Source organism: Solanum tuberosum, unplaced genomic scaffold, assembly GCF_000226075.1.
Source record: "Solanum tuberosum cultivar DM 1-3 516 R44 unplaced genomic scaffold, SolTub_3.0 scf00001, whole genome shotgun sequence".
NCBI lineage: Eukaryota > Viridiplantae > Streptophyta > Magnoliopsida > Solanales > Solanaceae > Solanum > Solanum tuberosum.
Window position 1 is genome coordinate 6275926 of NW_006238927.1, and position 14273 is coordinate 6290198.

At 35.5% G+C, this 14273-nt stretch overlaps 2 protein-coding genes across 2 annotated transcripts; both read right to left on the minus strand.

Annotated features, from left to right (window-relative positions):
• Positions 1-4685: 4685 nt before the first annotated feature.
• Positions 4686-6836, minus strand: LOC107061026 (uncharacterized). Its single transcript, XM_015309718.1, has 4 exons — positions 6694-6836; positions 6323-6604; positions 5309-5428; positions 4686-5233 (listed from the first exon to the last, which is right to left on the minus strand). Exons 2-4 carry the CDS (start codon positions 6416-6418, stop codon positions 5057-5059), a joined length of 393 nt encoding a protein of 130 aa, XP_015165204.1. The 5' UTR covers positions 6419-6604; positions 6694-6836; the 3' UTR covers positions 4686-5056.
• A 3283-nt stretch (positions 6837-10119) lies between these two features.
• Positions 10120-11253, minus strand: LOC107060710 (uncharacterized). The gene has a single exon (XM_015308913.1). It carries the CDS (start codon positions 11251-11253, stop codon positions 10120-10122), a length of 1134 nt encoding a protein of 377 aa, XP_015164399.1.
• Between the last annotated feature and the right edge of the window lie 3020 nt (positions 11254-14273).

The window sequence follows — 14273 nt, forward strand, 5'->3', positions numbered from 1 at the left end:
CCACCTAAGCTAAGAGTATGGTTCTACCATAGGCAAGTAGGACAACCCCTTTTCGATGTTGGGTAGACATTGGATTCCATGTTAAGCTCACATGGTATATATCGGTTAAGGCTTATCCCACTATTCTAGTATGAACAAGAAGATGAATTATGAATTATGGTCACTCAAGAAGCTTTACTTAGCATGGGTGAGATTTATGGGGTCTTATCCAGGCATTGCACAAGTACGGTTTTAGGGTAAATATGGTATGTTCCCTTATGTTATGATGATCTATGTGCTTAAGACTTATGCTTATGATGTATGCCTAGTTTGGTTGTTGCTATAATTGTTTTCCAATACATGTGTGACTAAAGGTGAATGTTCCCTTGTCTACGAGAAAAAAGTTAAGGATGAGAACAAAGGATGATAATTATGCATGATGACCTAAAGTGACTTGCTTAGCATGGGTGGGATTATGGGATCATATCCATGCATTGCACAAGTGTGCCTTGTGGTGGCTTATGAAGTGTTTTTTTTATTAAATGTTAAATTAGATGTATTGATTATGCCTATGACTATGTTGTTATCTCTTATGATTATAGTATATGTCTTATGTTGACTAATGCCTCTTATATGCTTACGTTGATGATTTATGATAGCCATCATATTTAGTACATTATTGTACTAACTCATACTTCTGCCTACATTCTTATCAAATGTAAGGTTCAGCAATATTGACTTCCATCCTCGTGGCTAGGTTCATAGTAGACCGAAAAGAGAAGTTTTGGTGAGTCCTCATAGCATTGAGGACTTGATCACCCTTTCTTTTATGTCTTTATTTTATGTTTAGATTTTGTATGGGTTGTGCCCCTAACTCTTTTCAAGCATTAGATTGTTTGAGACAAGTGCAATAGACTTCCGCTTCATTTTATGAGACTTCGATTGTATTGCAAATGTTTTAAATTTCTGCACTTTTCTATTATCTTATGATTTGATATGCTAAGTGGCTTACATGGAGTCTTTCGGGGTTCTATGTGCCTTGTTACATCTAGAGGGTACCCCTGTGTCTTGACAGCTAGTAGGCAAGTTCATAAGTAAAAATCATTGTAAGAGTAATTCATTTCCCTTCCATGCTCAGTTTATCGTTATTCGAGGACTAATGATCCCAAGGGGGAGATATTGTAACACCACGATAATTTCTTAGATAAACCTAAATCATTCTTTATTGGTGTATAAGATCGTATCGGGTTATTATTAAATTGTTCTTAGGTGTTAAGCTCAACTAGTTAGTGTGGGAATAGTTTTGGATATGAACTACCCTAGCACAATGCTAAGTTGAAAGCTTCCTTACTGATTAAGTTTTGATACAAGATTCTATTTAGGTAAAATTCAAATGACCATATCTTTTATTAAATAAAGAATTACAAGGACCATAACCTATTAAATTAAAGGTCTATGAGTGTTCTTTCCAACTCCACAAAGTTTGCATCAATTGGAGTTCTACATAAAAAAAATTATGCCTATTTTACTAGAAACCATCTTTCCACACACCGGCATCGCGGTTGAGGCATTTTCAGCGGAGGCGCGCAGCGAGGCACCGTCTACTACCTTCCTGCACGGTTTGCTACGCGCCTGAGGCATTCTCCAAGCGGGCGCGCGAGCGTCTGAGGCCTTTAATGACCCTCCAAATATATAGTTCACCTCCTAGTTCATAAATTTATCCAAGAAAGAAAAGTTTTCAAGAAACTAACTTTGTCCAAGGTTCATCCATCATCCAGGGTAAGATTTGACCATAGAACTTCATAATTCCTTCACCTTAATGAGAATTAATAACTCCTACTCGTGAAATTCAAAGATTTTTTCAAGAAAGCTCCTCAAGAACTCATCTCCAAAGTTCAATAAAGGTTTTGTAGGTCTTTTTCTTCCAAGATCATACTTTTCTTCGGTAATTGGAGCGATTAAGGTACATGATACTTTAATGAGGAAGTTCTTTCATCCTCATATCCAAGATTTATCAATGTTCATGAATTAAATTCCATATTTAGGGTTATCAAGCCCACTTTTGAATTCATCCATAATTATGACTCGAATTGTATGATTTCTTAAATTACTTATTCAAAATAAAAGATTCTTGACTGATGTACTTTCTTTTTATACTTAGTAAGGTTTACATTGTTGTTCTTGTGAGTTATTGGCATGACATTGTTATGATTTTATGAAACGTATATTTCAAAGCATGATTTTAGAGTCTTTATGCTATGATGAAAAATTATTTTCGAATACTTATGAGCTATGCAAGTTAGAAAACTTTCTCATGATTTAAGTTACATACATTACTTTGAAAGATATATTTTAGAAAGGCATGAGCTTTGACTCACAGATTTGAGCTTGATCTCACCCTTTATTCAGATAGATAGATAGTTTTATTCGTAGTCTCTTGAGATCCAAATTTAGTTGTGTTTCTTATTATAAGTTTAAATTCCTTAACCATTGAAATTTTGTTTTCTATTATGCATGTTAACTTATAAAATTTGTTGTTCATGTTTCGTATCACATGAACCCAATTGTTTATAAAAGTCATGTTTATGGAGATTTGTAAATGAGATTTCTTATACATTAATTTCAGATTTGAAATATAAGTCCATGAGTATACGTTTTAAATGCATGTTTTGAAAGAGACTTTTAAGAAAGAATAGAATGGTTTCATATGTACTATTTGATAGTTAAGAAAGAGAAAGAGTATAATTGATTTTCTGAAAAGTACTTTATTAAAGAAAAGTGAAAGTAAAGTAAAGAAATAGTCTATTTCTTTGTAAAGGGTAATTGAGCATAATTAATATTGATTGTTTTAGGAGTAGTATCGAGCACCAAATTGGGTAAGAGTTCATTTTTAACTTAAAGTCTCATAAAACTACGTAGCAAGTGTAGGATAGGACTGTGACGACTTTTCGAGCTCCTCTTCACTGCCTTAAGAAGGCTTATTGGATAAATCCATTGTTATAGTTAGCATTCTATACCCCGACAAATTATAGGATGACCCTTGCAATGTGGATTAAACGTTGTCTCATTGCTAGGCTCATCATAATGGTTGTTGGTTTGCTATTATTGCATCCTTACAGTAAGAGCTTAAATGATTTTTCATCATGATTTATACTATATTTCAGTTGAGTTACTTTCAGTCTTTTAGTTCAGTTATTTATTTTATTCAGAATATTACATACTCGTATATTCAATGTACTGATGTCATTCACTATGTATCATTTCACAATGCATATTCAGGTATTTAGAATCATCAACATGAGTTCCGTTAAGATCACATCATTTGTTCTTCAGCTTTTGTGAGGCCTCATTTCTTTCAGAGGACCTTAGTTTTATGACTTGTTAGTAGTAGCATTTGGAGGTTCTATGGGTCTTTTACCAGCACTTATATTTATACAGTAGAGCCTTCATAGATAGACAGTCTTGGCCAGTCTTACAACATTCAGTTTCAGATGTTTTAGTTAAGATTTTATATCATACTAGGTATTTTTTTCAGATAGTTTTGAGATTCAATAAATTATTTTAAATGTTTTCTTCGGTTTTGATGCTTGTGTATTATTGAGTTAGTCTTCTTCTTAGTAGTCAGTTAGGACAAGGGTTCACTTGGGGACTAGCAAGGGTTCACTTGGGGACCAAAAAGTGTTATGGATTTCTAGCCACGTCCAGGGTGTCGGCTCAGGGCATTACAAAAGGTGTCTAGACTGGCTTACCTGAGTGTCAACTCGAGTCAGGGAGGGGCAACTTATAGGTTGTAGCGCTATTCTGACTTCATTGTTGGTCCAACCCCACCTAACATGTGTGACTATTATTCCTTCACTAGTTGCCAAAACACTCTGGCTTTATCTTAATGGAAAGTAGCATGCATAGCTGCATTCATGTGACCGTGTGTGAAGTACTTTTAGAGACTCATAGTGGTTGCGCAAAAGAATACAATTTAAGAATATTCAACAATATCAAAGCGATAAATAAGCAGCAAGTAATACATTAGGCCATCATACATAATATATCAAAAAATAAGATAACAAAATCAATTGTGACTCAATATAACAAATTTCAAATTCTGGTTAGTCCCACTACTAAAAAATACTGTTAAAAGAGACCTAAAAAAGAGACCTCCTGAGGACTCTTTTCCAAAAAAAGAGACCAAAAAAGAAACATCAACGGTAGGTCACTATTATATTATTTATTTTTATTTTATATTTACAAATAGAGACTTCATGAGGTCTCTATACTACTTATTTACATTCATAAATAGAGACCTCAAGAGGTCTCTTTTATTAAAACACAAAAGATAAATAAGCGACCTCCTTGTCACATTATTTGGAAAATTAAATTGCAGAAAAGAGACCTCATGAGGTCTCCCCTTAGCAATTTCTGAAAAATAAAATGCAGTAAAGAGACCTAATGAGGACTCTTTTCTAGAAAAAAATTGGCAGCTTATTACTGCTTTTGCAGCTGCCCACCTGTCATTTTAATTCAATATATATTCTAATCAGCCAAATCAAGCTCAAAGAGCTGCCAACAATCGATCAATACAACAAAATACATTTACTAAATATTATGACATAACTTAAAGTAATTCAAATTCGAAAGAATAAAACATAAAAGTCAAAGTTATATATTAGGATTTCAAAGATATCTAACATTAAAAAACATAATAAGTCTCATAAAACAACCTTAAAGTAACAACTTTAGACTACATCTAATACAACTCTAATCTTCAATAATGCGGCAGTGAGTTTTGCACATCTTCCTCGTCATCTTCCTCACTACTAGACTCCTCGATCAAATCTCTTTGTTGACCATATGCTGGAGGTTGAGATTGAGAGGGTCAGGGACATCACTGGGACAAGGGGGAATCCCTCCCGAAGCAAGTAATGCATCAAATTGAGCCTTAAGACCCGCAAAATCTATGTCCCTCCTCCTTTCCCTAACTTGCGAGGCTTCAACTTGACTAGATAGCTCAGCTATCGTCTACTTCAAATCCAGATTAGTCTTCCTCAATTCATCATCATGGGAACTACATAGGCCTTCTAGCTCAGAATGATAATTCACGAAAGTCCTGTTGCGGCATGCCATAAGCATATCCATATCTACTCGGACCACCAACCAAGTCTAGCCAATTTCTCTCAGCCTGCTCTTGGATAAGTGACATGCCTTGGTTATCTTCTGGTAGAGTCTGGCAGAAATCCTCCAAGGCTTGAAGATATTGATTCTGAATTGAACGGTAAGAATGTTAGAATATAAATTTAGAAAATAAAGTGATTATTATTTCAAATTAGAGGCTTACATAGGTCAGTTGAGCTCGTGGCTCAACCCAAACGTCTGGATCTCCAGGATTTTTCTTCTTCCTTGTGTGTGTAGCCTTGAATGCTTCAGCCTGAGTTACAGACCGCCCTAGTTCCTTTTCCTACAAATGAAACTAATTAAGTTATAATCAATAGTAATTGAATATTAATACCTACAATGTATATGAATTAAGAAAAATGATGAGTTTTTGGCTAAAATCATCATTGAACTATATACTAAACTTAAAGTACATCCTTTTACTCTCATGGTTAATAGATAACATCCTTAAAATATATAAAAATTAAAAATTCTATCCATTAGTTAAGACCGTTAAAAAACTAATAGAGCGGGTGAAATTCACTAAAAAATCTTCAGATTTGAACACTTCATTGACACCCACATTCTCTCATTTCTCTGAAAAATGAATTTTAACTTTCATTAGTTAAAGTGTGCTTCATTTTCCATACCCACCATCCTAGTAGAAGATGTGGAGGAGCATCACTCTATTGTTACTATAGTTAAAAAGAGGGTCCTTTTACTGAACCTCCATCTGAACCAACAATTCTTCTTGAAGGTCAACATGTGTCTCTTACTCTTGTTGAGAAAGAAGCTACTAAACAAATTTAAACTCGTTGAAATGGAAATTATCCCTCCATCTTTGATTTCATTTTAATAAGAAAGCAATAAAGTTTCAGATTTATATGATTACGAGGGAAAGGCACTTGAAGAACTTAAATTTATTGTTCAAGAAGCTATTAAAAATCAGACCTTTACTACTGGAACAACAACAACAACAACACATTTGCCTCAAAAATATCCATCTGGAGAGTGCCACTAATGAAAGATTTATATGAGTGATGTCATTTTGTTCAAGTTTATTAGAGCTGGATATTTTAAGGTTGAGGAGTAATTTGCTATGTTAAAGAAAGACGAAGTGTTAAGATTTAGAAAAGATCGATATTGTAGCTACTGGTTAGCCAATTTAAGAAGGAAGAAGATTGACTATGACACATACCAGTTTTCTCCTCACATTTCCTTGACTTTGTGCCCCGCTTGTGTGTAGAGAACCACCCTTAGTAGATGATCTGGCCTTCTTGCCGATCTCGCTCATCTGCTTGAACCTTGCATCCGTCTCCCAATGTTCAACTAACTTTTCCCAATCCTGAGATAGAATCCATTGAGGCTTCTTATCTTTTTTACGAGCTTTCAGAAACAAACTGGCAAGTAGACGCCCAGCTTTCTTGTGAAAGTTCGCACAAATTTGAGTCTCATGTTCCGGACACCAAGCACACTTTTTCTGCAATTACAAGATACATTGTTTATTATTAATAAACATTATTGAAGACAAGTATTTAAATAGAGTTAAAGCAATAAATTTTGATATACCCTAAACTCCAAAAAAATTTTGTCTCCTGAGATCAGCTGGCATCTTGCCCCAACTCGAAAATGAACCTCTATAAAGATCTTTGATGGTCCGAGAAATGATCCTCACAGCATCATCTGGATTAAAACAGTAATAAAAGTTTAAACACGTATAGGTTAAAACTAAGACAATGAAGAGATAATCATAAACTAAAAATATCCCTCACGCCAACTTGTGTATGGACCTGATCATGTGTGGCTGATTGATTTGTGATAGGAGTGTCAGGACTGCTGCCTCGAATGTGAAGACTAGACATCCGAAGATTTGAAATAGATGTTGATGAAGGTTGTGAGTCTGTAGGGGTGTGATTAACTGTGCGAGAGACACTAGACGTCGGTCGCTGAGACTCAGGAGGCAAATGAGTGTATCCATGTGGGGTAGCATATCCTGATGTGGGCATCATCACAGGCGCCTGGGGGGCTGCTGAGTATATTCCAATGGTGGATGCATATAGGTCGATGGAAGATGAATCTGTGGAGGCAACTGAATATGAGACCCGGTCTGCCTAGAATTGCAATGTACCAGAGTGTCTCGTGGTGGGAGAGATGGTGTAGAGTCTGATCTGATATTTATCCCTGTCGACCGCCTACTAATCATGCTATCTTTTTTCTTCTTCTTTTTGGGGGCATTATCAATAGCTTTATTCTTCCCACCACCTGCCATCTAAGTAACGAAAGCATTTCAAGTCAGTAAGCATGATATAGAGACAACTATACATCAAATATTTTCTGGTTCATGTTTCTTCAGAAGAATAGCATGACAGTCATACTGCACTTTAAATTCCACCAGATTAAACACTTCAAATTGGTGTGCTTTAGGGAATCTAGAAAAGGATCTTTACAACATAAAATGTGCTCGAAAACACAACATCAGTAGATTTATCAATATAATAGTATAACTAGATTTTCGAAATGTACGTGGATCAGACAATTGATCAATGAACTGAATCTCTGGCCTCTTAAATCAGTAGGTCAGATTGTATAATGCAAGAGATATTTATGATCATCTAGTTGTATTATCAGATTATGACAAATTTGAGTTTAATGCATCTCTGTTTCAAGATTTATGCTACAGACAATATAAAATTACCATATATATGATTTTCCTCCACTCCTAAGAAGATATCAACATGGACTTGTCAAATTGCAACTCAAAAGGAAAACAGACAATTGGTGAAGATAAACCACAAGTCAAATTATATTGAATGTAATTAAAATGAAGTTCAAGAAAATAAAGTTGTATGAAAATCTAAATATAAAAAATTCAACATAGTAATTGCTATTCCCCCTCATCCTCATTCTCTTCTTCTAACCATTTTTCCTCTTCTGTCCATTCTTCTTCATCTATTGATTCATTCTCCCATTCATCTGTTAGTTCTTCTATCTCAACCTCTTCTAATATGTGTTCAGGATGCTCTAAATCATTTTCCAACTCAGCATCCACTGTATGGTGAACACTTGACATGTCGTCATCCTGGTATGCAACATCCAAAACATTTTCAACTTCTACACACCCCATGGGTTTGGTTTTAATTACCACCCACCAATCTGATTTATCTGGACGCAAGGGATAAGGAGCATAGTACACTTGTTTAACATTTTGCGCAATGATGAAAGGATCATATGCCCCATACTCTCTTGTGTGTCTTATTTCGATGATATTATATTGTTTGATTTCTCTCGTACCTCTTTTGGGGGTTGGATCAAACCACTTACATCGAAACAATATAATATTTTTTTCTGGCCAACCAGAGTACTCCATTTCTAAAATCTCCTTTAGTACTCCCTAATAATCAACTCCATCCTGATTTCCATCACCACCTTTCACCCAAACTCCACTATTGTTAGTTTTTTTATGTTTGGACCATTCTTCAGTATTGAATTTAAAACCATTTACAAAATACTTGTCCATTGAATAAATCTTAATGGGTCCCCAAGATAGATCCTTCAAAAATTGGTTGAATTGACCATTATTTGTGTCATAAACCTATAAATATTTGAGAAGTAGGAAATTATCATCAAATATATATAAATCTTTAAAATAATTATAGCATTATGAAAATATTATAAGACTTACATATTTTTTAAACCATGTTGAAAAACACTCAAATACTTTATTATTGCCATATAAATGCACGAAGTAGCTGTCAAAGAGGATGAATATTGAGTTAGTCATTTTGCCTTGTAATTACGTATTTAGTGCAAACTAATAACAACTTACTCAAGAAATGGTTTAACTTGTGGGAAATTCAACAAGACATGTGTCAATGTAGACTTAAACTCCATTGCATTAAGATCCCTCCTTGTACGTTTTTTTGAACCTTTGCCTGGTTGATTGAAGATTGATAGTGGCTTTGCAAAAGGATTAGACTCACCACCATCGACATGACGATTGGGTCTATTTCGCAAGCATGGCACATCAATATCAAAGTGATAAGAACCAAAATGAGTTGTTTCCCTAGCAAGATAGGCTTCAACCATTGCGCCTTCAAGTCTATGTTTTTGCTTCATACCCCGTTTAGACTTGCCAATAGTTCTACATAATATTATATTATGATTAATTTTAACAAAATATTTTTAAATAGAAAAATATTAAGAGTTAAACACTTACCTCTCATATGGATACATCCATCTATATTGAACCGGGCTTTCGAGACGAGCTTCATGCACTAGATGCACATGAAGATGCTCCATAACATCCCAAAATCCAAGTGGAAGAATTTTCTCGAGCTTATTTGTAATTATAGGAATATTTCGTTCCATCTGAACTAGGTTGTCTTCTCTCAAAGTATTAGAACACAAGTCTTTGAAGAACAAACTGATTTCAGTCATAGGTTTCCAAATTCTATTAGGCAAGCCACTAAATGCAATGGGGAGTAATGTTTCCATGAAGACGTGAAAATCATGACTTTTCATACCATGTAACTTTCCATGTTCCATATCGACACGTTTCCCCAAATTTGAAGCATGTCCATCAGGCATCTTAAGTTGCTCGACCCATTCACATATTTTACGTTTTTGATCCATTGTAAATGAATAACTAGCCTTAGGCTTGAAGAACTTGTTGTTTTGTTTCTCCTGCAACCATAACTCTTTTCGCCTACAGTATTCTGGTAAGTCCATTCTAGCTTTAACATTATCTTTTGTCTTGCCAGTGATATCCATTACTGTATTAAATAAATTATCAAAGTAATTTTTTTCGATATGCATGACATCAAGATTATGTCGAAGAAGATTATCCTTCCAATATGGTAACTGCCAAAATATACTCTGTTTTGTCCAATTATGAGCAACACCATACCCATCAAATTTGTACGGTTGTTCTTCTGTAACCTTTGGAAGGTGTTGAACCCTCTCCCAAACTTGTTCTCCGGTCAATATTGGAGGTGGTCATCCTCTTTCAACAGTATTCTTTTTTAATGCATTTTTCATATTCCTAAATTCATGATCCATTGGCAAGAACGGACGATGATAGTCAAACCAAGAGTTTTTCCGACCATGCTTTAAAGTGAATGATTTAGTATTTTCCATATAGTAAGGACAAGCTAACTTTCCAGCTGTCATCCACCCTGACAACATTCCATACGCAGGAAAATCATTAATAGTCCACATTAAGGAAGCCCGCAATTTAAAATTTTGCTTAAGAGACACATCAAATGTTTCAACCTCTTGAATCCACAATTGTTTCAATTCATTTATCAAAGGTTGCAAGTACACATCAATCAAGAATTTTGGATTGCGGGGGCTAGGAATGACAAAATTCAGAAATATATATTGACTGGTATTACACATCTCAGGTGGAAGATTATATGGTGTTAAAAATACAGGCCAACAAGAATAAGGTGCAGCAGAAATAGAATGTGGAGTGAATCCATTTGAACATAAACCCAATCTAATATTTCGTGGTTCTGCTGCGAAATCGGGATAAGTTCTATCAAAATGCTTCCAAGCCTCTCTATCGGATGGATGACACATAATACCAGGTGGTCTTCTATTTTCATGGTGCCATCTCATATAAGGAGCAGAGCTATTTGATGCATACAACCTCTTTAACCTTGGTATAAGAGGTAAGTAATGCATCGCCTTAACAACTACTTTCTTCCCATTAGGACCAAGCTTATACCTAGATTTTCCACAAAACTTACACCATTCTAGATCAATATCATCCTTACAGTATAACATGCAACCATTTTCATAACAATGGATTCTCATCGATGACAGTCCTAATTTTGACACCAACCTCTTTGCCTTGTAGAAATTATCATGTATCTCTAGTTTTGCGTCAACTAAATCATGGATAAGGTCAATAACAGAGTCCATTTCCCCTTGAGAAACATTCCAATCTGATTTGATACTTAATAACCTAAGAGCAATAAACAACTGGGAGTGAGGACTCCCCTCATATAAAGGCCGACTAGCAGTTTCCAATTGTTCAAAGAAAATTCTACATTCAGCATTGGGAGCTTCTTCAACATTATTACCAAATTCAAAATCAGAATGCACCCCATACGCATCCTGAACCATTTTGTTCATTCTATAATTTTGTGTATTAGATTTCACCTTAGTACTAGTTTCACCAACAACATAGTGTTGAAATACAACAAAACTATTATCAATTTCTCCATGACTAGTCCACAATGTGTATTCTTTTTTAAACCCATTTCGATAGAGATGAAGCTCAACAACATTTGGTTTTTCATAATTCATATATTGACATTTGTTATAAGGACACTTAACCAAGCCATTATGTTAAAAAGGTTCTAGTGTATTTGCATAGTCCACAAAACCAGCGACACCTTCTACAAATTCAGGCCTCAACCCCATTTGACCAAAATTAGTCATATTATACATCCAACTATGATCCATCTACACAAAGATCACAAAATTTGAATTTGTTAAACATTAAATTAAGTAATAATTTACAATCCTAGAAAACAAATTGTAACATTCTACTTAAGTATTTACAATCCTAAAGTCATCATACTTTGCATCACTAGAGAGTCATAACCTCTATATTTGAGTGTTACACAAATTAGTTGTTCACTTATTTCCAAACCAAAAGGAAAAAAGTCACTTTTTGTTTCTTTTCTTGAACTTATTTGGTTATCCATGGAAATCTTTATCTTTAGGAACTTATAAAAAAGAGACAGACAGAAAATTAAGTTGCAATTATACACAATATCCAACAACCAATTCAGATTTCATTTTCAGGTCTTTGGGTATGAAGTTGGGAGGATAGTAAGTGTGGTCCTGTGGTTGAACTAGTGTGTACCATGTGGGTTAACTTATCCTGTGAATTTAGGGATAGGTGACGGTTTGATTTCCCATTAGTGTGATATATGCATGTTAACTACTTCGTTGTCTTCATGCATGTATGTGAATAAGGAAAGATGAAATGAATATAATGAAATAATTGTTACCTGATTGTACGATCCAAGTGTGTAAAAGATTGATTGTGGTGCTAATTGTGTTTGTGATTGTGGTTGAATGGATCAGGTGTCATGTTGCGACACACTAACATATTGGGCATGGGTTCCATGAGAGGACTATTATTGACTGATTATCTCTGAATGAATATGATTTCCTGTGCCATAACTAAAAAATTCAACGAACTGGGAGTGATCATGTTCATCATGTGTAATAATGGATACGAGAGAACTGAATATCCGAAAGTTACTAAAACTAGAAGTCTGAAAGTTATTAATGGGGGTAGGGAGGCAAGAACTATGCTTTCAAAGACCTAACCCAACCCGGTCTGAATCTTATCTGAACTGCGAGAATAACTGACTAAATCGTGCCATAAGAGGACCAGGAACCAATTGAAATTTCGATCTTGACATGTCGGTGGTTTTTAACAATAGGCATTTTGCCATAAAGTTGGTGGGCCTATCATGAATTAGGTCAGGGACTATTTCTGTAGAATCTGTTAATAGCATTCAAGGTTAAAGATGACTTCTAAAGAGTTACCAAAATACTAAGTTCTCTTCTCCTTTCTTTCTCTTCATTCTTTGGCCTTCCTACGCTGCTGAATGCCTCTTTTCTCTTCTCTGAAGTCTACAACAAACAAGTGTGAGAGGCAGGATTTGAACCTACGTAGAAAAACTTCAATAGATTTACAGTCTGCGGTTTTTGACTACTCGGCCCCTCTCCCCTTCCCGAGCCGAGGCCCCCCTCAATGGCTTCTTATTCTAAAAAGGGGCGGCGCCCTGAATCAATCAAAAATCTTATTGATTTAATTAAAGGGAACTAAGACGATTAGCTTAGCTAGCGTTCCTGGAGAATCTAGTCATTTAAGAATATCATTGCCACTAGTAAATTACACCATCCCCTGCCCAAAAAAAAATTGAAGCCTAAAGAGCAGAGAGTTCAGTCTACAAGAAGCTGGAAGAGCTTTAGCCATTGGGCCACATCCATCTATCCTAAACAGTAACCCTTTTCTTGTACATTCTTCAAATGATGCTAGTGCAGACTAATTCCTTCCGGCTAATGAAGATACTACTCCAGTCTTTCCAGTGGATCCTTCCCTGTGAATGGAACGAACCAAGTTAACCTATATGAGAGTGAGGAATAAAAACCAACAATCAATTTACCGCTTTTGATGTCCCACGATTCTCTTAGTTTAGAAAGAAAGAGGTTGTCTTTTGCGTGCTATTCCTTATACCCTGAGAAAGAACCTCCACTTGGATTCATTTCAAGTCTCGAGTTCTTGTTTAGAGTTCTCGTATATGAAGTTTGAACGAGAGCTTTGATTCAATTCAAATTGACAAGAAGAAGAGTGAATTGCTCTTCTAGGCGAGCAGCTATGTGACAACACTACAGAGAAATCGGCACTTTTGTTTAACATACTATGGTCGCAACGCCCTTACGAGGTAGTGATGAGTTTCAAGCGCTATAAGCCCGGCCCGTGCGCGGTTAGCTTACGTGGGATAGGAATAAAGGCTACTAAGATCAGTACTCACGACCTAGGTACTAAGTAACCTTAGAACCGGTGCTGGAAAAGATTGGACTATTCCCTACCGAGACAACATAAACTCTTCAATGGATCCTCCTTTTTTCGACTAGTAGATCGCCTTTTCTTAAGGTTTTGTACTACTACTCAAGTGATACGTGAATTTCTCATGAGAATTTTTTCTAACCAGATTGAAATCGTGTGACAGTTCGGTTCTCTAGACCCATCTGCCACCCTGGAGAAGGAGCGCGGTGTTGAAATTGTTGAACCAAAGAAATGAGTTGGAAAGGTTTGACAACTTTATTTCCCCCTTGGCCTTAGATGAGGCAAAGAGGGATTTTGGAAAAACTCTCCTGAAAAGAATAAATGAACTTCAATTATTTCATTACAATAGAGGGGATCACATTCCCTTTAGATTCTCCTTGAAAAAAGTAGAAACGAAGATTCCTTTATATTGTCTGGTAAAACCCGGACAAATTATCCAACGAATAATATGTACCTACACCCCATGTAGAGTTAATGAGCCGCCATTGCGTGTGCTCGAGGTAGATGTTTTTTAAAAAAAAATATTTGAATGGGAAAAAATTATGACCAC

Bases quoted from the DNA above. Each gene is read 5' to 3' on its own strand.
- LOC107060710 (XM_015308913.1), bottom strand. From the start codon at position 11,253: ATGGTTCAGGATGCGTATGGGGTGCATTCTGATTTTGAATTTGGTAAT.
- LOC107061026 (XM_015309718.1), bottom strand. From the start codon at position 6,418: ATGAGCGAGATCGGCAAGAAGGCCAGATCATCTACTAAGGGTGGTTCT. The intron at 5,429-6,322 runs GTATGTGTCATA...TTTCATTTGTAG, and splicing joins GAAATGTGAGGAGAAAACTG to GAAAAGGAACTAGGGCGGTC. The intron at 5,234-5,308 runs GTAAGCCTCTAA...CGTTCAATTCAG, and splicing joins CACGAGCTCAACTGACCTAT to AATCAATATCTTCAAGCCTT.